The sequence below is a fragment of the Acomys minous genome, assembly GCF_964271855.1.
Source record: "Acomys minous genome assembly, chromosome: 18".
NCBI classification, from domain to species: domain Eukaryota; kingdom Metazoa; phylum Chordata; class Mammalia; order Rodentia; family Muridae; genus Acomys; species Acomys minous.
The window spans coordinates 59,049,471-59,070,411 of NC_140501.1; the positions used below are offsets into that span (position 1 = coordinate 59,049,471).

Consider the following 20,941-nt stretch of genomic DNA (forward strand, 5'->3'; position numbering starts at 1 on the left):
AATGCTTTGCTGGGCTGACAGCAGTTTTGGGGCGTTCCTTGTATCTGAGCGGGTGTTTTGTATGAGCAGTCAGATCAATGACTTTTAACCCCTGATACTTTCGCATTAGTATATGGGGAAACTGAGGCACAGAGAGATTAAACCTCTTCCCAAGGTCATATGGTGCGAAAAGTATCATCAGGCAGCAAGAACGCAGGCAGGGGCTGCAGAGGCCTTTCTCGACCTCTAACTCTGCTGACTAACTCAAGCCAGAAGGTGGGACTATGGTGTGTGCCTTGTCCACGTTTACTCTGTTTTAAAAAATGGATTAAAGAGCTGCCTTTTGACATTGTGACACATGTAGGGAAACAAAGGCCTACCAGGTGTGTGCCTTTTCTTTTAACTCCAAGGGCTCTAACTTTCTTCAGAAGATGAGTTTGTGCTGAGCCTGCAAGGGGCGGGAGGTTCCTTGGCCTTTAAGAACCACTCAGTGGGTGCATTTTATTCCTTTTCTAGAACAAAGCCACCCCCCCACCCATCTACTCTTAGCCATTGTCCAGCCAAGACTAGGCATGTGGCGCTGAAGCTGGGTCCTTGATGCTGAGCTCCAAAGATAAGTGTGCAGCTTCCACTGTCTTCAGTCGCTGTAACAGAACAGTGGTTGTAATAGTGTGCTTGAAGGGCCACCACCGCACAGTTTCCACATTACATGTTTCATGAGCTGAGAGTTTGTGGAGAGGACGGTACTAACCGTGGCCTTTCCTTCTTCTTCATAGTGAGCCTCAGGGGATGTGCTACGTTGAAACCGCTAACCTGGATGGGGAGACAAACCTTAAAATACGGCAGGTAAAGTCACCTCATGACTCATGCCATTACAGGAAACCGGGCTGTAAATATATGGTACAAACGTCCACCATGCTCCTTGTGGGGAAAAAGTTGTTCGGCCGTGAAAGATTATACGTTAAGCCCCGGTGGAACCTACAGAGGATTGTGCCTCCAGTTATGAGGGAAACTTGTTGAGGAGGCCAGGGATCTTAGAAAAGGGAGTTTCCTCAGCCCAGTGTGTCGTGACTCATTTGTGTCTCCCTAAGCTCTGCCCACAGCGCTTGGGACAGGGGCTAAGCTGGGCACAAGGGGAAGAGAGCAACTGTCTGGGCATGTGGTGTAGAAAGAGCCAGTGAAAATAAGAAGCTCCACATCTCCTGTTAGAGCTATTATTTTACTAGCAGAGAGCCAAGCACCAGATACACTGTTTCCCTGCCTTGATCTATTCCTACCCTCTTCCTCCAAGCCTCCAGGGTCCCCTGTGAAAATGGTTCACTACCATCTTGACCCAAGAGACCCTATCAACTGTGAGAAGCAGCAGGTTCCAATCCTTGTGTTCGTTTTGAGAGCTGGTAGGAAACTACCCAGGCCACAGGGGAATCTGCATATCTGAAAAGCTATAAGTATCTGAAAGGTGTTTAAAGCAGCAATGTGTGACATTCAGATGTCACCATGGTGAGGTTGGCAGGTGTGCCCAGGCCAGACCGTGGGCTCAGAGACTGAAAAGGAGTGTTGAGTTTCTGCTGCCCAGGCTGGGAAATGCAGAGTAATGCCCGAAACAGACGTTTAGATGTAGTTTCTCTAGTCATTAGAGGTCTCCAGACAGGCCACTATGTTTACAGAGCTCTTGGCTGAGTTAACCCCGCCCCAGCTGCTCTGCCTTTCCAGACTGATGACCAAACCGAACCATTGTTCCGAAGCCAGAAGAGGAAGCTGCAGAGAAAGAAGAGCTATCCCAGGAGAAACAGCGGGGGAGGGAACAAAACATGATCAAATATATTGCATGACTCTTTTTTTTTTTTTAGTTAAAAAATCCTATGAATTTATTCGGCATAAAATCAATACAAATTTAAAAACACCTATTTTTTTTTTACCACATATTGTATTATAATATAAAGAATAGTCTTTTGTAAATAAAAATTCAAAGCATTTGACCCTCCTGGGGTTTTTTGCTTCAGAAAACTGAATTTAATAATTTGGCTCATGTATCTTTCTTTTTACTATAGGCATTTGGTCTAGCTTTTTTCTTTTTCTTTCTTTTTTTTTTTTTTTTGGAGAAGCATTGATGAGGTTCGTCAAACTATTTTGTTAGGAAATATTCAGAATAAAGGTTTTCAGTGTAATGAGTGGGGTATGCTGCAGACTATGAAAGGGCTCTGACTCTGATCAGTGTCACAGGACAGCAGTAGCATTGCTTTCTGTCGCGTCTTCCAGTGCTGCGACTATCACTTGAGTAGGGGGTTCCTCGAAGGCTTGGGTTCTTCCTCGTCTTCACCGTTGGAATCTATCAACATCTGTGTGTCAATGTGTGTGCAGCCCTGAGGGCCTACGTGACCCATCAGATTAGCGCGCGGCAGGCGGCTCGCTGTGTGCCTGGCCCTGACAGAACGCCATGCTGTCTCCTCTTCAGCACGAGTGGCAGTGTGTGATCTTATCTGTTGGCTTGTGGTTCCTTTCAGGGCTTGAGCCACACAGCCGACATGCAGACGAGGGAAGTGCTCATGAAGCTGTCTGGAAGGATAGAGTGTGAAGGGCCCAATCGCCACCTCTATGACTTCACCGGCACCTTGCACTTGGATGGGAAGAGGTTTCACAACTCCTTTTTTAAAATTATTTCTCCCCTCCACCTCCCCTGCCTCCCTTTTAAAACCGTGGCCAAGAATTCCTGGGGCTTTGGGAAACCCTAGTTTCATAGTGTTTGAAAATAGTGAGATTACTTCTTGTTTAGCTCAGCTCTGAGGGACTGAAACACCATTTAAAGTCATTTGAAACTTCCCTCACACTGAAGAGAAGAAGAGATTTTTTTTTTAAATAAAGAAACAACCCGAAGACCTAGTATGAGGCTCATAGAAAGTGGCCTTTCTTTCTAGCTTGTGACTTGCGAGGCCAAATAAATAGTTCAGGTTGCATTAAATGGCTCAAGAAGTCAGCAGGGGGATATTTTATATGTAGTCAGCTTACTACACATGGGAAACAGATATGTAGTTTCTTGTTAGCTTTCTTCTAAAACACATTGTTTCTGTTTTATTCTTATTTATTTATTTACTTATTTATTTTGTGGTGCTGTGCATTGCAACAGACCTTCAGATGCCAGGTCATCACTTCCCCAGGGAGCCTCCCCAGAGCCCTGCTTGTTTTAGAAAGCTGAATGAAATGGGGGCTGTGACTATTGCACAGTGCATGAAGTGCCTGTAATATGAGCACAAGGACCTTCGTTTGGACTCCCAGTGCCTCCATAAAAGCAACCCTGGAGTTGGGGAAGTTGCACAGAGTGGCGGGTCCCCGAGGTCCATCGGCTAGCCAGCTAAGTCAGTGAGAGGGAGAGATTCTGTTTTGAAAATAAGGTGGAAATATCAATGATGTTGACCTTTGGCTTCCACATGCCTGCACACACCTGAACACGTAGACATCACACATGTACAAATTGAATGATTTATTGTCTGAGGGTGTCTTTTGTCGTGATGTTGACATGTGGTCTAACTGCTAATAATCCATAGTTCACTGTCTGGGCTTTCCCCCATATTTTAAATAGTTCTTTACTGAGGCGGGGGTGGGGTGGGGAGGGTGGGGGGGGGCGGGAGTTGAGGTGTGAATGTTAGGACTCAACAGACACTCAGTGTGATACCCAAGCATGCAAATGCTCAGTTGGCATTTTGTGTTCAGCCATCCGGTGTGCTCCCGTCTGTACCCTCGGGTGCTCACCTAATCACTATGCCACTAGATGTGAGTTTACTGCTCACATCTCTTTCATAGTCTATAAAGCAAATTGCTTTCCAGAAATGAATAAGCTCGTGGCTTTTTTAGCATTTCCTTTCCCAGTGTTGCACAGCAGGATTATGGGACATAATCCTCCCTGACGTTTTATAGAAAGAAAAAAAAAAACAAAACAAAACCCATCCTATTCTGTAGTGAGGAATGGTAAGACAGGCATTTTTGGGGGTTGGATAGATAGATGAAGCAAAGAATAAATTAACAAATTCAACTGGCTGGGGCATTTGGCTAGTCGTAGGCTTATGTTAGGGGAGACACATGCTAATTTGACAGATTTTTCAGGAAATATAAATGCTTTTCTTTTTTTCAGCTCCGTTGCCCTTGGGCCTGACCAGCTCTTACTGAGAGGCACCCAGCTCAGGAACACGCAGTGGGTGTTTGGTGTTGTTGTATACACCGGCCATGACACCAAACTCATGCAGGTAAAATGTTCCTATAGAAAGCTTGCTGACTGTAGTTGCTTTTCTGTTTGTTTCCCCCTTTCTTTGTTTCCCTTGCTGGTGGGAAACACGATCACGAAGCTCAAGTTTATTGGAGACTGTAAAATCAGGGAAAAGTGACTGTTTTACTTCCTCCTGGGATTCCCTCTGGTTCTTTGTCATCCCTTCTTTGGTGACGGTCTCTCTGAAGTGGCTTTTGTTGTCTAGGATCAAGAGGGGCCGCTGGCTGTAACTTTGTCTTCAGGATGTAAAGAGGGTTTTTCCTCTGTTTGCCCTCTGAATCCCACTAAGTTAGGATCTAGTGTTTATTCTCCATATATCAAATAAACAGTGCTAATTTAAAATGATTTATTTACCCTTTTCACTGTTAATTCTTGAACTTTTTTTGTGTGTGTATAGACTTATAGCCCATATTTGTGTTGTGACATATTTGATCAAATGTCTTTTGAACTTCCACATAAATCAGTGTCTCTCGGTGTCATTTCTTGTATTCTTCTGGTAGATTTTGGCATTTGTTTGTGTGACACTATTCTTGGAGAGACATGAGCAAACCTCTGTCCACATCTGACAGGGAATGGATGACAAACCAAAGTACAGATATCACCAAAGTCCAGCTAGGTGAATCAGTGAGTTTATTGGGGTCATTTATAGGGCTATGGGTGAGGGGTTACACAGAAGACCAAAATTGACTCAAAGACTGCTGCGTCACCAAAGCCCACCCAGCATGGGTGATGGCTCACAAAACATGAAAATCTGGAACACACAGCCTGCAGGGAGGTTGGCCATTCAGAGAACATCTTCTTCAGGCACCTTAGTTGACATGTGCTTCTCCAAGGTCTCTACTTCTTTCAGGCAGCTCAGCTGGTCTGAGTCTCTTCTAAAAAGCTCAAAGGACTCAAAATATCTCTCAGCAGCCCTTACGGTTTATAGATTCTTGGGAGGGGGGAAGAGCCTAGTGAATCTGATCAGTTTCAGGGACTTCCTGAGGTCTTTGGATTGTTTCCTTCTGAAGCTTCCCTGCAGGATGGAATGTGTTACTTCCCCCTTAGAAAAATCTTATGTCTTAATAAGCTTCCTTTCAAGATGAAATGTTTTATATCAGAGGAAGTTAACATACAAGATCATTGTGCTTTGTTGTTATACTTATTGAAGACAGTTGGTTTTTTCTGCTCTTCTGTGTATCTTCCAAAGTTACATTTGGATTATATCTTGGTTGAAAAATATTTAAATCTTGTGCTAAGCCATCTGGGTACATTAGCAAAAAGACTCAGTCTTTACCTTTGGAGACCAGGTGGTAGGTACAGGAGTACAAGAGTAATATGGAAAGTAGGGATGTGTTTAGTGTAAACTATGCCATTATAAAGTTCTGTGGACGCATATGCAAGTGTCTCCAATCCCAGGCTTAGAGTGCTAGTTAACGCAGCAAAGACATGGGAGAAGTACAGACTCGAGGACTGCGAGAGTTCTAGAAACTAAAGACGAACACTTGGAGTTGTTGGGTGACAGGTGGCTGTGAGTACACAGTCCTCACCACTGAGTTTCTAAAGTTAAGTGGTCATAGACTGGAAGACCTGGGGCTTGACCCATGACAGTGGGAGCTCAGGGTCCAACAGTGCCAGGTCCCTTGATGCTGAAAAGGACTCCGAGCTTAAGGCAGATGATGGGCTGGCATTGTGAGGGTAGATTAAAAAATGGGGCTGGAGCAGAGAATTCCATGAGCCAGTTTCTCAAGTCTTCCATGTTAGTGAGGTTGGGGGAGGTGACTTATTGGGTGGAAGGAAGAAGATAAATATCTGATTGGCGTAGACTTAGAGGAACAAAGACGCAAGAAATACTCCAAAGTCTTAACCTTATATCCAGGAGAGCTGCTTCCAGGTGCCAGTGGATGTGAGTGTCAATGAAGCACCCTCTTTGGAGGGACTTGGGGTGTCACATGTCCTCAGCTGGGTAAGAGGCATGGTAGGAGGAGAGATTCAGAACCTTGGGGAAGACACACAGCACTTGGGCTTGACAAAGGAGGCCTCCAGGCTCAGAGGAATAGTTATGGAAGGCGTGCCGTGGATGGGGCACTTCTTAGAAAGTAGAAAAAAAAAAAAAAAACGACTCGTCAACAACTGTCACGGCAGCTCTAAAGTGAATGAAAATTATTCAGCATGCCTGAGATGTGTCTGATCTGTTATCCTCAGCCATGCACGGGGTTGGAACACTTAAAATTCATTGTCTTTAAACAGTCTGTGTACAAAGACCATCTTGACAGGCAGTTTCACGCTCTGTCACATCTTAAGCAGCCTTGAACATTCTCAGCCCATTATCAGTAGCCACAGCAAACCCTCAGAGCTACGCTCACTGCAGCTTCTGTGTTTTTGTAATGACGTGGTAAAGAGACCATGGCTGGGTAGTTGAGATTTGGGTAGCATTCTAAGGCTAGTTTTTTTTTTTCCCAAGGCTAGTTTTTTAGATCATGTTTATTAAAAAAGTCAAGCTCTCTCCAAGTTCTTTGTACCTTGAGTGATATTTTTTTCAGAGTATAATGTGGTTCTTCTAGATCATATATTAATATTACAGCTTTGGGGCTCAGGCCAAGTGCAGTTTCTATCAGAACATCCCCATCATGTCTTCAGTGGGCAAGGTGAGCTTATTCCTTTTTCATTCTTTAAGTGTAAGGGGCTCTTCCCCTGCCATCTGTGTAACAAGCCTTGGCAAGCCTTACTGCTGTTGACATACAGACAGTGATGGGAAACGCCAGAAACATCTGTGCTAGAGTTACTGAGCCTTTAGGGCTGAAACAGCGCGAACAATGAAATTTCAAAAGGCATATAAAATAACACACACAGCTGGAAGCCATTCTGTTCATGAAATAACATTATGTTTACACTTGTTATTTTGATGGCCTCTGGGTTCTTAGCTCCCACTGTGTACTTTTCACCTGTCACAGCTCCCTCAGGTCATGCTTAGTGTAGTGACACACAGCAAATCATTTCCGTTGGTTGACTTAATGGGAAAGAAATAATCAATAATTATAGGAAACATTGGTTATAGCAAAGCAATAGACTGTTCCATTACTCACATATATGGATTCATTTATTCCTTGGCATGAGAAAGGTGCTTCTCTTATTTAAAATATTTATTTTTATTTAATGTGTATAGGTGTTTTTGCGTGCATGAATTTCTGTGCACCGTGTGTATATGGTGCCTGCAGAGGCCAGATGATAGAAACGGAGTCACATCCCCTGGAACGGGAATTACAGATGATTGTGAGCTTCTACGTGGGTGCTGGACTTGAACCCAGGTCTTCTACAAGAGCAACCAATGCTCTTAACCACTGTGCCATCCCTCTAGCCTCAGGACAGCTGTTTTAAAGATGGAGAAACTAAATCAGATTAACCCCAGCTTATCTTACAAATCTAGAAAGATGAGGATTGGGCTAACGTCCAGGTTGGCACACCCCAGGCTTATTCTGACTAGCATTCTGATGTTTGCTTTCTCGGGAGGAAGATGTCTACAATTCAGGTCAGATTCCAGCATTTGCAAAATCCGACTGTTAGACCCATTTTTATTGTAGTCCCAGGCATCCAAGTAATAGTGCCCTTTAAGAATTTCATAAAAAGAACTTATTATTCTAGTAGGAACTGAGTATTAAAAACTCATTATTACAAGTGGAAATGCTTGGAAAAGGGAGGGAGTGTGCTGAGCTCGGCTTTCCATGCCAGAAGTTTTAGGTCAGGTCATTTCCTTGTGTTGAATGAAAACTCTTGTCTTCCTAACCCTAGTGACTGGCTGGATTTCAACCACTTCAGCCAACTGATGGCCTCACAGAAATGACAGCTTTTGTTATTTTTCTTTCCTTTCTGGAAATGTAATATCTCTTAATTAAACACAACAGGACCATCTCCAGTGTTTAAAGGGTCTGAATAATCAGTCTTGGAACAGAACTGCTCTCAGCGTGACACCAGGTGTGGGTACAGCCTTCCTGTGGTGCCTGCCTGATTATAAAATGGCTTTTGTTAACAAGTTTTCATCTTGACCCTGGAGGATTTTTCTTCGAAGTCCATAAAAGACAATTTGGTGAACTAACAACAGAGCAGGGGAAAAAAAATGGAGGGTACCCAGAAGACAGCTTGAGGCTTCCAGTGCAACCGTTCCCCAACTTCTCCACCCCCAAGAAATCTGTGGTGCTCACAGTAGACAAAATTTCTGGGTCTGCAATGGAATTCAGAAAGATGTGGCAATGCTGTGACGGGAGAGTCAGTGTGTGGGGTAGACTGGGCTCATCTAGGAAGTTCAGGCTAACTGTTCATATAAAGTCCCTAGTCACCTCTGTGAAGTCCTTTGTTGGGGGCAATCTCTTGTATAAAATGGCTTCAGGTTGTTGGTACCAGATGGGAGGATGCAGTCTGACGTCTTCCATGTGAGATGCAGTGAGTGTGTGAGTGCAGCATCCCTGTGAACACCCAGGTCCTAACACAGGCCTCAGCTCCAAAGGAGTTGTTTCTACCAGGAGTGAGGCTTTGTCTTCTGTCTTCCTGTTGTCTACTTCCTGCCTCAAAGGCCCTTTTGTTCTATTGGTACACTTGTATTTGTGTCTCTTTATTTACTATTCCTTCCCACTGGAAGGAACATTCATACTTTAAAAATCTTTATTACACTTATCAGAGAGCTAAATTACTGCTTTGGAGGGTCTCCTTGGATTTGTTGGTGAAGAATTAGCACTGTATTGGTTGCTTTCGAACCAGATTTGCATTGTCTAGAGCCCACTGTGTCCATGAAGGCAGCTCATGTTATGCTGAGGTGCAAATAAAAGAGTGAATAGATCATGCAGAGTTGAGGTGTTGCCTTAGTCAATGATCTATTGCTGTGAGAGACATTATGACCAGGCAACTATTTTAAGAGAAAGCATTTTAATTGGGAGGGGCTTGCCTACAGTTTCTGAGGTTTAGTTCATTCTCCTCATGTCTGGGAGTATGGTAGCATGCAGGCAGATGCTGGAGCAGTAGCTGAGAGCTCCATCCTGATCAGTAGGCAGAGAGAGAGGGCGGGGAGAGAGAGAGAGAGAAAGGAGGAGGAGGAGGAGGAGGAGGAGGAGAGGAGAGGAGAGGAGAGAAGAGACAGACTCTGGGCATGGCATGGACTTTTGAAATGTTAAAAGTACACCTGAAGTGACATATACTTCCTCCAATGAAACCACACCTCCAAATCCTTCTAATCCTTTCAAATAGCACTACTCCCTGGTACCCAAGCATTCAAATGTTTGTGCCATTCTTATTTAAGGCACCACAGGCCAGTCCTTTAAACTGGAGAATGTCTTCTAAACACTGATCTGCTTACTCCAGAGAACAATGCACTTTTTAACTCCATTATCTGTTTGGAAGAGAAATAGTATTTTTTTCCATTTCCATCACTGAATATTGCTGTCTCACTCCATTTCTGCTTACCCCTGCTCCTAGCCTGTTCTGTGATGGTTACTGACTTTTAATACTGGCTTACAGAATTCAACAAAAGCGCCTCTCAAGAGGTCAAACGTTGAGAAGGTAACCAATGTGCAGATCCTGGTGCTGTTTGGCATCCTCCTGGTTATGGCGCTGGTGAGCTCGGTGGGGGCCCTGTTCTGGAACGGGTCTCATGGCGGAAAGAGCTGGTACATCAAGAAGATGGGTGAGTTTTGGGCTGGTTGCTGGTCATTGCTGTGGGTCAAAACTCTTGGAAGGTCCTTCCATGCAGTGTTTGTGAGCGGCAGCCATACCTCCTGCTCTCTGTTTCCCCAAGGCTACCTTACCTGTGTCAGGCCTTCTTGGAGAGAAAAACAGATGAGGAATCAGAAGATGAAGTGGGGACTTTTATGTGGGGACTTTTATTAGGCTCAAATTATTGTTTCTTAGTTGGTTTTGAAGATATCTTCTTATGGCTGCTCTAGGGACGACAGCATGAGATCCCCTTTGCGTTACGGCTAACTCACGTCATAAGCGTCGGACCAGCACACCTCCATGCTCTTCCCTGTTAGTGCTGCTATTGTCATATACACACTGCATATATGTACTGTCAGCCTAACAGTACAGCGTTATGATTAGTGCTCTGTGTAATTTCAGATCTCTTAAAGAGCCAAAGGAAAAGAAAAGAAGAGAAATGCTTGTGCCCTTGTTTGTGTTAACCTCCCTTTCCACTACCTCCGGCAGTCCTGTCTCTTCCTGTAGATGGCTTACTAGCCAGTACTGTCTCCTTGCCCCATCCATCTCGCTGTCTCCTTGCTCTTTGCACTGGCGTCTAGGTTGCACATAGACAGGGTCTTCTGCGCTGAGCAGGGTGACCTCTTAGCAGGACTTCTCTGGTTACCCTTTTGCATGGAAAACTCTGCTAAACTTCTCTCTTTATTTATTTATTTTTTTTTAAAACTCTGCTAAGCTTCAAGCCAGTTTTCTGTTCATCTGCACTGCTGTATCGGCACCTTAGACACCGAGGCCTATTGTTTCTGATAGCACCCTGGGTATCGCCTCTTCATACTGCATTCAAATGATATGAGTTACCTAGGTGCTCCTACCCTACCCTGAGGTCGAATGTCTGCAGCTGGGGAAAAGGGATGGTGGTCGGCCCAACAGCCACTACCACCTCCTAGAGTAGAACAGACATGACAAGGTTCTGTAGGTGGAACAATGGTCCCAGTGTTCTTACGAGATTTGGCAGACTTTCTTGATTTGTGCATTCGATTCATTTCTAGATACTTAACTTGATTTTGATGACTCTGCCTCATTTTGTTACTTTGGGATGATGGCTAGGGAGTAAGAGGGAAGATCGGCCGGTCTCTGATCTCAGCAATTCAAAAAAAAAAAAAAATTTAGTGACGAAAAGTTCTGATCTCAGCAATTAAAAAAAAAAAGGCGAAAATTTCATGATAAATCTTAAAACTTTAGGTATTGCCTTGGCATTATTGTTATACACATTTCTCAATTATTTTTAAATTGGTCTAGACACGATTTAACTTTCCTAATTTCTTTAAACATGAAGATGCCAGGGTTTGAAATTCACTGGAAAACTCACGTTGCCCATTTTTTTGCTGGTTTTTAAACAAGGCCTCATGTAGCCTAGGCTGGCCTTGAACTCGGAATGTCATTGAGGCTAGCCTCAGATGCCTAGTCCTCACGCCTTCTCTTTGCCGTGTTGGGATCACAGGCCTGAGCTCCCGCGCCAGGCTCGGCGCGGTTCTTTCAGGAACACGGGTGCCATGGTTGTGGTTTGAGCTGTAGTTCATCAGAGCCCTTAGTCTGGTGGATAAAATCTTGCTTCCGACGTGAAGACTGGTTCATAGGAGTGTTGTTTACAGAGTTGTGATCTGAGTGAACATGTGGCACCAATGCATCTTCGGGGAAACTGGCACGGATTGTATGGGCTGTGTCAAGCCCCGTTGTCAGCTGTACACGCCTGCTCAGAGTTGTCTGTGTCACTTTTCTGTCGCCTCTGTTGGTGTTTGAATCTCGCTTCCTATCAGATTTAGTCCTGTCTTAGCCTCCTGTTTATTGTTTTGTGTGAGTGAACGTTTGACATGGGGTTGTGTCTCTCTCTCTTTATGGACTTCTTTGGTTTCTTGGCAGACCAGAACGTTCTCTGGTTTCTGAGACATTAGGTGTAGGATTTCTTTGCACGGTCACTGTTCTTTGACGTCATATGCAGTGTTACAAAGCATTTTGGGGGCTAGTGTTAAAAAGCCACAAAACTTTAATTTCTTAGTATGTTTTATTGGCAGACAAATTTTGTTCGTAAACAACTGCTGTACTCTGGAGGCGCTTGAGTTATCAGGCTTAGGGGTCCTCTTTAGCAACTCCTTGGTTATCTAAGAACCAGATAGTTAAGTGGCATGCCGGGGACAAGGACTGTCCACTGGAGTGAGAAAGGCTTGGGGTGGGTAGAGAGAAAAGGCTGGGGGCGCCAGCTGTCCAGCCAGCACCAGCTTCCCTTACTCTCTCCAGCCAGCACCTCTCCCCATCACAGCCACCTTCCAGAACCCCAAGATTCCTCGTGTGCTACCATGTGACAAGCCTTCCTGCTGTAAAACTCAATGAATGTGGCATGGACCCATCCCAAATTCCTGGTTCCCAGGCTTAGCCACCTGCTTGCCGCCTCTGGAGCGCCCTCCTGTGGTTCCTGCACTGCTGCCTGACCACCTCTTTAATAACTACTTGCCCCTTTGAGGCAGTGAGGGCACATCCTTCCCAGGGGAGTGCTGCCTCTGCTCCCTCCCCTGCCTCTCCCCGAGCCTCTAAATAGAAACCTACAGGGAATGAAATTAGAATAGTCTCTGGGGTTTGAATGGGCTCAACAACTCCTCAGTCTACAGATAGGTACGTAGGCTTCCGTTGTGAGCATCTTTTAGGGGGAAAAAAAATCTAAAATCACAAAATGGGAAGAAACTAAATATAGACTCTCCTTTTTTTTTTTGTTGTTTTTGTTGTTTTTTTTTTTTTTTTTTTGCCCGTAGACACGAGCTCAGATAATTTTGGCTACAACTTGCTGACGTTTATCATCTTGTACAACAATCTGATCCCCATCAGCCTGCTGGTGACGCTGGAGGTTGTGAAATACACACAAGCCCTCTTCATCAACTGGGTGAGTTTCAAAGCGGAGTGTGAAGCACTAGCCATGGAGGACTGGCAGCCACTGCTCTCCAGCACTCCCGTGTGAGCTTGTCATTCCACCGAGTCCTGGAAAGAACAGAGGCTGTTTGCTATTGGGCCATGGGATGAAGCCAGCCAAGCTGATGACTGGCAGGCCATGTGCTAAGTTCCATGACGGCGGGGAGGGGAGATGCTTGCCCAGGCCTGTGGGGTTCGACTAAAACTCGGGAGGAAGGTCACCTGTTGAAAATGCAAGACACAAAGAAGGAGAGCAAGTCTGATTGAGCAAACTTTAGTTAGGCAGCAGCTTTTGTAAGTCAGAAGGCAGGGAAGCATATTGCTATAGGAACCCAGCTGCAGGCCTTTCTCAAAACACAGGGAATTCCAGGCAGGGTCATAAGGTCCTGCCACACAGGGTATCTGGCTCCCTCTTTGTCTAGTCTAACTGCTAAACCATGACAGGGTTGCTCCATCTCTATCTGTCTTTAGTCTAACTTCTGACCCACAACAGGGTCAGCTAGTTTCTGGTGAAAAGCAAGCTCTGGGAAAAACAGAGACTTAAAGGTGCAGATTCTGACAAGATGGCTGAACATTGGCCATATGGCCTATTGTCCCCAACAGATGCTCAATGCGTGCTTGTCATCTGGCCACCATGGCTGTGCTTCTGCAGTCTCCTTTCTGCACAGATTTCGTCATGATAGCCACCCACCTTGGGTGGGTTGTAGGGGCTGAGGTGAAGTTTTAAGGGACTGACCCTGGCCATCATGCTCTGGGCCTCCTTGGCAACATTTTTTTCCCTTCCAGACCAGGTGCTTTCACATGTGTTTTACTTTGATTTTTCACCACAAGCCTGTGAAGGAGGCACTGGCCCAGCTCGCAGCCAGGCCGTGAGAGGATCACCTTGAACCCCAAACCTAAATACCGTGGTTGGCAGTGCACCGCAGGGTTCTCTATCCCAACTGCAGCTTTGTTTTTACGCAAGTTAAAAGTTAGCATTTAGGGGCTGGAGAGATGGCTCAGAGGTTAAGAGCACTGGCTGCTCCTCCAGAGGTCCTGAGTTCAATTCCCAGCAACCACATGGTGGCTCATAACCATCTCTAATGTGATCTGGTGCCCTCTTCTGGCCTGCAGGTGTAACATGCAGACAGAGCACTGTATACATAATGGATAAACAAACCTTTAAAAAGAAAGTTAGCATTTAAAGGAAAACGGAAGGATTTTAAGTTGCCAAGGTCTGTGCCAATTGTAACGAAATATTAAAATTATATGTTTTCTAAAAGGCTTCCTTCCCTTCTTCCCCCCTCTTCTCCATTTTCTCCTTCAGGACACAGATATGTATTATATTGAAAATGACACTCCTGCAATGGCCAGGACGTCAAACCTTAACGAAGAGCTTGGGCAGGTGAGAGCCTCTCTGGGACTTTGGAGACAGTGCTGTGAGCAGGCAGCAAGTGTTGGCCAAGGAGTCCTGAGGGTGGGGCGTGGGGGTTGGCACAGATAGTTGTGGTTGTGGACCTGTGGTTTGCAAGGTGGCAATGGATGCAGTTGTCACTTGGTATTGGAGACACAAGTGTATCATTTTGCTCAGAATGCATCTGAGAAATAAAAAGATATAGAACATTGTACCAAAATATGATGCTGTTTTGGATCCTTTTAAAATGTGCTTTTTGGGACAGATGACATGAAAAGCAGGGTAAGATATCAATTATTGGGCTACACTAAAAAGCATTGGGGGGGGGTCTTTGAAGGACAGGTATCTCTGACGTTGTCCAGAGAATCGGCGGCTTTCATATCTTCACCTTGATTTCTGTTTGTTCCTCCTGACTTTCATGTTGCCTCCTGTCTGCCTCTTTCTTTGAGTTGCCGCCCAGGCTACATAGAGAAACCCTGTCTCAAAAATGTGATTGTACCCATGGTGGTTGCATCTGTGCCAAGTTACATGGAAGATTCTTACGACTGTTCCCCAGCTAGTGCAGTGTGACATTTCTATTGTCTTAAGTGTTATGTACCATCTAAGGACATGTGAAGTACACAGGAGGTTGTGTGTAGATTTTATGCAAAGATTACATACCATTTCATATGTGAATTTGAGCATCTGAGAATTTTGGTACCCACAGGGGTTTTTCAGAACTACCCCTTGTAAGTTTTTAGGGACAATTATATATGTGGGCTTCGGTTACCTTTGTCAGTTCTCAGTGGTAAGTATCTAATTGTTCTCAGGTGCCATTGAACTGACCAAGCAGGATGGAAGGACTGAAGGTGCTCATGAAAGTGCCTAGGATAAAATGCCCTGTCCTGACGAGGTGTAGGAGGCTTACCTAAGGAGGAGAAGTTAGAATTCAAGAGAGAGGAATAGCAAAGTTGACAATTCTTTATAAGATTTCCCTTTTTACTATGTTGATAATCTGTTAATTATGAGAGAGAGAGAGAGAGAGAGAGAATATGCTGTGTTTTTAATATTCCTAAATTTACTCTGTATGAAACAACAACAATGACAACAAAAACTAGGAGATTTGCTGGTCTGGTACTAGAAGGTTCTTTTCTCACTAGCCTCAAGCGTGGATAGGTTTTTAGTACCAGGACGCATTCCCATCCTGTGGAGTTGGGCCTCAATTTCAATTAGGCAGCTATTGGTTACTGCCAAAATATGTATGCCATTATTTCATCTTTAAAAATATCTTGACATGCTGGACATTTTTAATCTAGTCAGGTAGTTAGTTGGCTCTTAAAAAGAACTGCGTCTTCTGTGAGAACATGAAGGAACTTGGGAGAATGAAACATAGCACTGAAATTCTGAGTAACACGTGGTGATGCTTATAGACAGTGGCCAGGGGGATTATGGGAAATTCTTTTATTTTTATTTATTTTTTTATTACCCAGGTTGTAGAATTAGTAACAGAAAAAGTTTTGTGAATGGCCTATGAATTAAAGCACATTGCTTATGACTGATTTTGTTTATTTTTGTAGACTCTCCTTTAAATTCCATGAAGATTTACAGACATACAAACAACGTTATTTCTTTATCTTCGTATCTTATTACATCCATTTAAAAATTTATTTAATGAGTATGAGTGTTTTGATTGTATGTATGTTTGTGTGCCACATAATACCTAGTGCTCCTGGAATCCAGGAGAGGGTGTTGGATGCCCTGGAACTGGAGGTACAGATGGTTGCAGCCTACCCCGTGGGTGTTGGGAATCGAACCCAGGTCTTCTGGAAGAGCAGCCCGTGCTCTTAACCTCTGAACCATCTCCCCGTATTCTACTCTTGACGTGCGTTTTGTTCCTTCTCTGCTTAGGTAAAATACTTGTTTTCTGACAAGACTGGGACTCTCACGTGTAACATCATGAACTTCAAGAAGTGTAGCGTTGCCGGCGTAACCTACGGGTGAGTTCGTGTTGAATACTTATAGGAAAACCTCATTGCACGTCTCCCGACAAAGCATGGGTTTTGCCATTTGGTCACGTGTTTTCAGGGGTTCGGACGTGTGGTTTCTATTAAGTTGTGTTTAAAACTTAATGGGCTCCCCAGTGAATCTTTAAAGGGCTGACATATAACTTGTTTCTTCAGCTTTTACTGAGAGGTCCCGGGGGCACCTGTGGGCTTGTATGTGCACTCTAAGAATTGCCCGGTGTTTGTGTGTGGATCAGACTCCTGATCTCTCTGTTTCTTCCTGCCAGCCACTTCCCAGAACTAGCCCGAGAGCCGTCCTCAGACGACTTCTGGTAAGTAGAGTCCGGCGCGTCTTGCAGCATTAGTGGGGACACATCAGGACAGTTTTAGCTCTAAATATAAAGTGTGAGCCTGTTAGTTTGGAAAAAAAAGCCAGGGTAAGATTTAAGTTCAGATTCGGTTTAGATCCACACCGCAGAGCTTTTAACAGCAACAGCCTGCCCCTCGTCCAGCCCTTCCCACTTCTAGCCACCTGCAACGTTTTCACTTAGTTTTTTAAATTCCTGTATTTGAAAATAATAGTTTATACTAACTAAAGATTATAGGCACCATAGGGCTTTGTAGCTCTGGGGGAGATTCAGCTCCCTCTGCCCTGGTGTAGCCAGCCCATTCCCCCGAGGCCGTCTTTCCAGCCCTTGGGAAATGTTTATCACTTCCTATATTTCTTTAGCATATGAGCTTTTAACCATATGAAGCTTTTCTTCATTATGTTGGCTGGCTAATTGACTTTATACTGGGCTACTTCTGTCTATAAATTCCTCCTATTGGTAGTTTGGGGACACCCTCATACTATTTCTATGATACCCGTCTCTCTTGCCGTCTCTGTCCCTTCCTCTTAGGCCGACAGTTGGTCTTTGAGTTCATCCTCTGACTTTGCCATCTAACCTCCCCTCCCCCTGCCATCTTTCCCATGTAGTTGTTCCTGCATCATTAACGTTTCATGTCCTTAGTAACTGTTATACGTGTTCCCTTCCAGTTTTTGGAGCACACTCTAATTTTTGTTCTTATTTCCTCATTTCCTCTGGTCTAGTCTCTGGTGCCCAACACCTTATAGATTTTCTTTAACAATTTGGTGACCACTGGCTGTGTGCTCATATTTACAATTTATTTGTATTTTTATGATTTTGTGTGTATGAGTGGTTTACCTGCAGGTGTGTCTGTGTTCTATGTGCATGCAGTGCCCTCAGCTGGCCAGAGGAGGGTGTTGGATCAGCTGGGACTGAACTTACAGGCAACTGTGAGCCACCATGTGGGTGGTAGGAATGGAGCCTCTTGAAAGAAGAGTTTTGATTTCACAGTAAAATCACAAAGACAGAGAGATTTCCCATAAAATCCTGCCTCGCCTGATGACCTCAATGATGAAAGCCCTGCCTACTCCGTGAACGCCCTGAAAGTTCCCCACCACAGTGTATTCAGTACAACCCAGGAGCTAATGCTGACAGCTCATGGTCAGCACAGTCCACATGTGACATCAGGGTCACTCAGTGCTACATATCCTGTGATCATGAACATATGTGTACTGATATGTGCCTGCCATCATAGCACTATGAGGAATGTTTCCACTGCCCCCAAAGTCCTTGCTCTGCCTATGCACCCAATGTCCTAGACACCCCACCCTTGGTGACCACTTTTTTGTTTTGGTTTGTTTTCTGTCTCTATCATTTTGCTTTCTCCAGAACATCAGGAGACTTTCACGTGCATAACTTGACTTCTTTTACACAGTATTGTGCATTTGATGTTCCTTTGTCACCATTCTTGGCTTGGGAGCTTCATTCTTTTGAGCACTGACAGATAATCTAGGTTCATGACTACTGTGTTCTGACCTCTCTACAGGGGGAACATTACATTTTTTTCTGGTTGTGTTGACTGTCTACATGTGATGGGGGGATATTACATGTGGGCTTGAAGTCTGTCCTATCTTCTGCTTTCCCTGTGTCACACAGGTACCTCATGTTTCTTTCAAGTACCTCACATCTCTCACCTTACAGGTACCCGATGCCCCTCACAGTATCTGACATCCATCACAGGTGTGTCATGTTTATCACAGTACCTGACATCCATCACAGTACCTGACATCCATCACAGGTGTGTCATGTCCCTCACAGTACCTGACATACATCACAGGTGGGACATGTCCCTCACAGTACCTGACATCCATCATAGGTGTATCACGTCCCTCACAGTACCTGACATCCATCACAGGTGTATCATGCCCCTCACAGTACCTGACATCCATCACAGGTGTATCACGTCCCTCACAGTACCTGACATCCATCACAGGTGCATCATGTCCCTCACAGTACCTGACATCCATCACAGGTGTATCATGTCCCTCATAGCACCTGACATACATCAAGGGTGTATCACGCCCCTCACAGTACCTGACATCTGTCACAGGTGCATCACGCCCCTCACAGCACCTGACATCCATCACAGGTGTGTCATGTCCCTCACAGTACCTGACATCCATCACAGGTGTGTCATGTCCCTCACAGTACCTGACATCCATCACAGGTGTATCACGTCCCTCACAGCACCTGACATCCATCACAGGTGTATCACGTCCCTCACAGTACCTGACATCCATCACAGGTGTATCACGCCCCTCACAGTACCTGACATCCATCACAGGTGCATCATGCCCCTCACAGTACCTGACATCCATCACAGGTGTGTCATGTCCCTCACAGTACCTGACATCCATCACAGGTGTATCATGCCCCTCACAGTACCTGACATCCATCACAGGTGTATCATGCCCCTCACAGTACCTGACATCCATCACAGGTGTGTCATGTCCCTCACAGTACCTGACATCCATCACAGGTGTATCACGTCCCTCACAGTACCTGACATCCATCACAGGTGTATCACGTCCCTCACAGTACCTGACATCCATCACAGGTGCATCATGCCCCTCACAGTACCTGACATCCATCACAGGTGTGTCATGTCCCTCACAGTACCTGACATACATCACAGGTGTATCATGCCCCTCACAGCACCTGACATACATCACAGGTGTGTCACGTCCCTCACAGTACCTGACATCCATCACAGGTGTATCACGCCCCTCACAGCACCTGACATCCATCACAGGTGTATCACGTCCCTCACAGTACCTGACATCCATCACAGGTGCATCATGTCCCTCACAGTACCTGACATCCATCACAGGTGTATCATGTCCCTCACAGTACCTGACATACATCACAGGTGTATCATGTCCATCACAGTACCTGACATCCATCACAGGTGTATCATGCCCCTCACAGCACCTGACATACATCACAGGTGTATCACGCCCCTCACAGTACCTGACATCCATCACAGGTGCATCACGCCCCTCACAGCACCTGACATCCATCACAGGTGTGTCATGTCCCTCACAGTACCTGACATCCATCACAGGTGTGTCATGTCCCTCACAGCACCTGACATCCATCACAGGTGTATCACGTCCCTCACAGTACCTGACATCCATCACAGGTGTGTCATGTCCCTCACAGTACCTGACATCCATCACAGGTGTATCACGTCCCTCACAGCACCTGACATCCATCACAGGTGTATCACGTCCCTCACAGTACCTGACATCCATCACAGGTGTATCATGCCCCTCACAGTACCTGACATCCATCACAGGTGTATCATGCCCCTCACAGTACCTGACATCCATCACAGGTGTGTCATGCCCCTCACAGTACCTGACATCCATCACAGGTGTATCATGCCCCTCACAGTACCTGACATCCATCACAGGTGTGTCATGCCCCTCACAGTACCTGACATCCATCACAGGTGTATCATGCCCCTCACAGTACCTGACATCCATCACAGGTGTATCACGTCCCTCACAGTACCTGACATCCATCACAGGTGTATCACGTCCCTCACAGTACCTGACATCCATCACAGGTGTGTCATGCCCCTCACAGTACCTGACATCCATCACAGGTGTATCATGCCCCTCACAGTACCTGACATCCATCACAGGTGTGTCATGTCCCTCACAGTACCTGACATCCATCACAGGTGTATCACGTCCCTCACAGTACCTGACATCCATCATAGGTGTATCACGTCCCTCACAGCACCTGACATCCATCACAGGTGTATCATGCCCCTCACAGTACCTGACATCCATCACAGGTGTGTCATGTCCCTCACAGTACCTGACATCCATCACAGGTGTGTCATGTCCCTCACAGTACCTGACATCCATCACAGGTGTGTCATGTCCCTCACAGTACCTGACATCCATCACAGGTGTGTCATGTCCCTCACAGTACCTGACATACATCACAGGTGTATCATGTCCATCACAGTACCTGACATCCATCACAGGTGTATCACGTCCCTCACAGTACCTGACATCCATCATAGGTGTATCACGTCCCTCACAGCACCTGACATCCATCACAGGTGTATCATGCCCCTCACAGTACCTGATATCCATCACAGGTGTGTCATGTCCCTCACAGTACCTGACATCCATCACAGGTGTGTCATGTCCCTCACAGTACCTGACATCCATCACAGGTGTGTCATGTCCCTCACAGTACCTGACATCCATCACAGGTGTGTCATGTCCCTCACAGTACCTGACATCCATCACAGGTGTGTCATGTCCCTCACAGTACCTGACATCCA

At 45.4% G+C, this 20,941-nt stretch overlaps 1 protein-coding gene across 5 annotated transcripts in view; it reads left to right on the forward strand.

Moving 5' to 3' along the window:
* ATP8A2 (ATPase phospholipid transporting 8A2) overlaps positions 1–20,941 on the forward strand; it is a 543,049-nt gene that overhangs the window by 154,795 nt on the left and 367,313 nt on the right. For all 5 annotated transcript variants that reach the window (XM_084768271.1, XM_084768273.1, XM_084768274.1 and 2 more), the window contains 8 exons: positions 756–825; positions 2,484–2,611; positions 4,106–4,217; positions 9,722–9,887; positions 12,700–12,827; positions 14,160–14,237; positions 16,134–16,222; positions 16,516–16,560. In XM_084768271.1, coding sequence (XP_084624397.1) covers positions 756–825; positions 2,484–2,611; positions 4,106–4,217; positions 9,722–9,887; positions 12,700–12,827; positions 14,160–14,237; positions 16,134–16,222; positions 16,516–16,560 — 816 coding nt within the window. The remainder of the gene's footprint in view (positions 1–755; positions 826–2,483; positions 2,612–4,105; positions 4,218–9,721; positions 9,888–12,699; positions 12,828–14,159; positions 14,238–16,133; positions 16,223–16,515; positions 16,561–20,941) is intronic.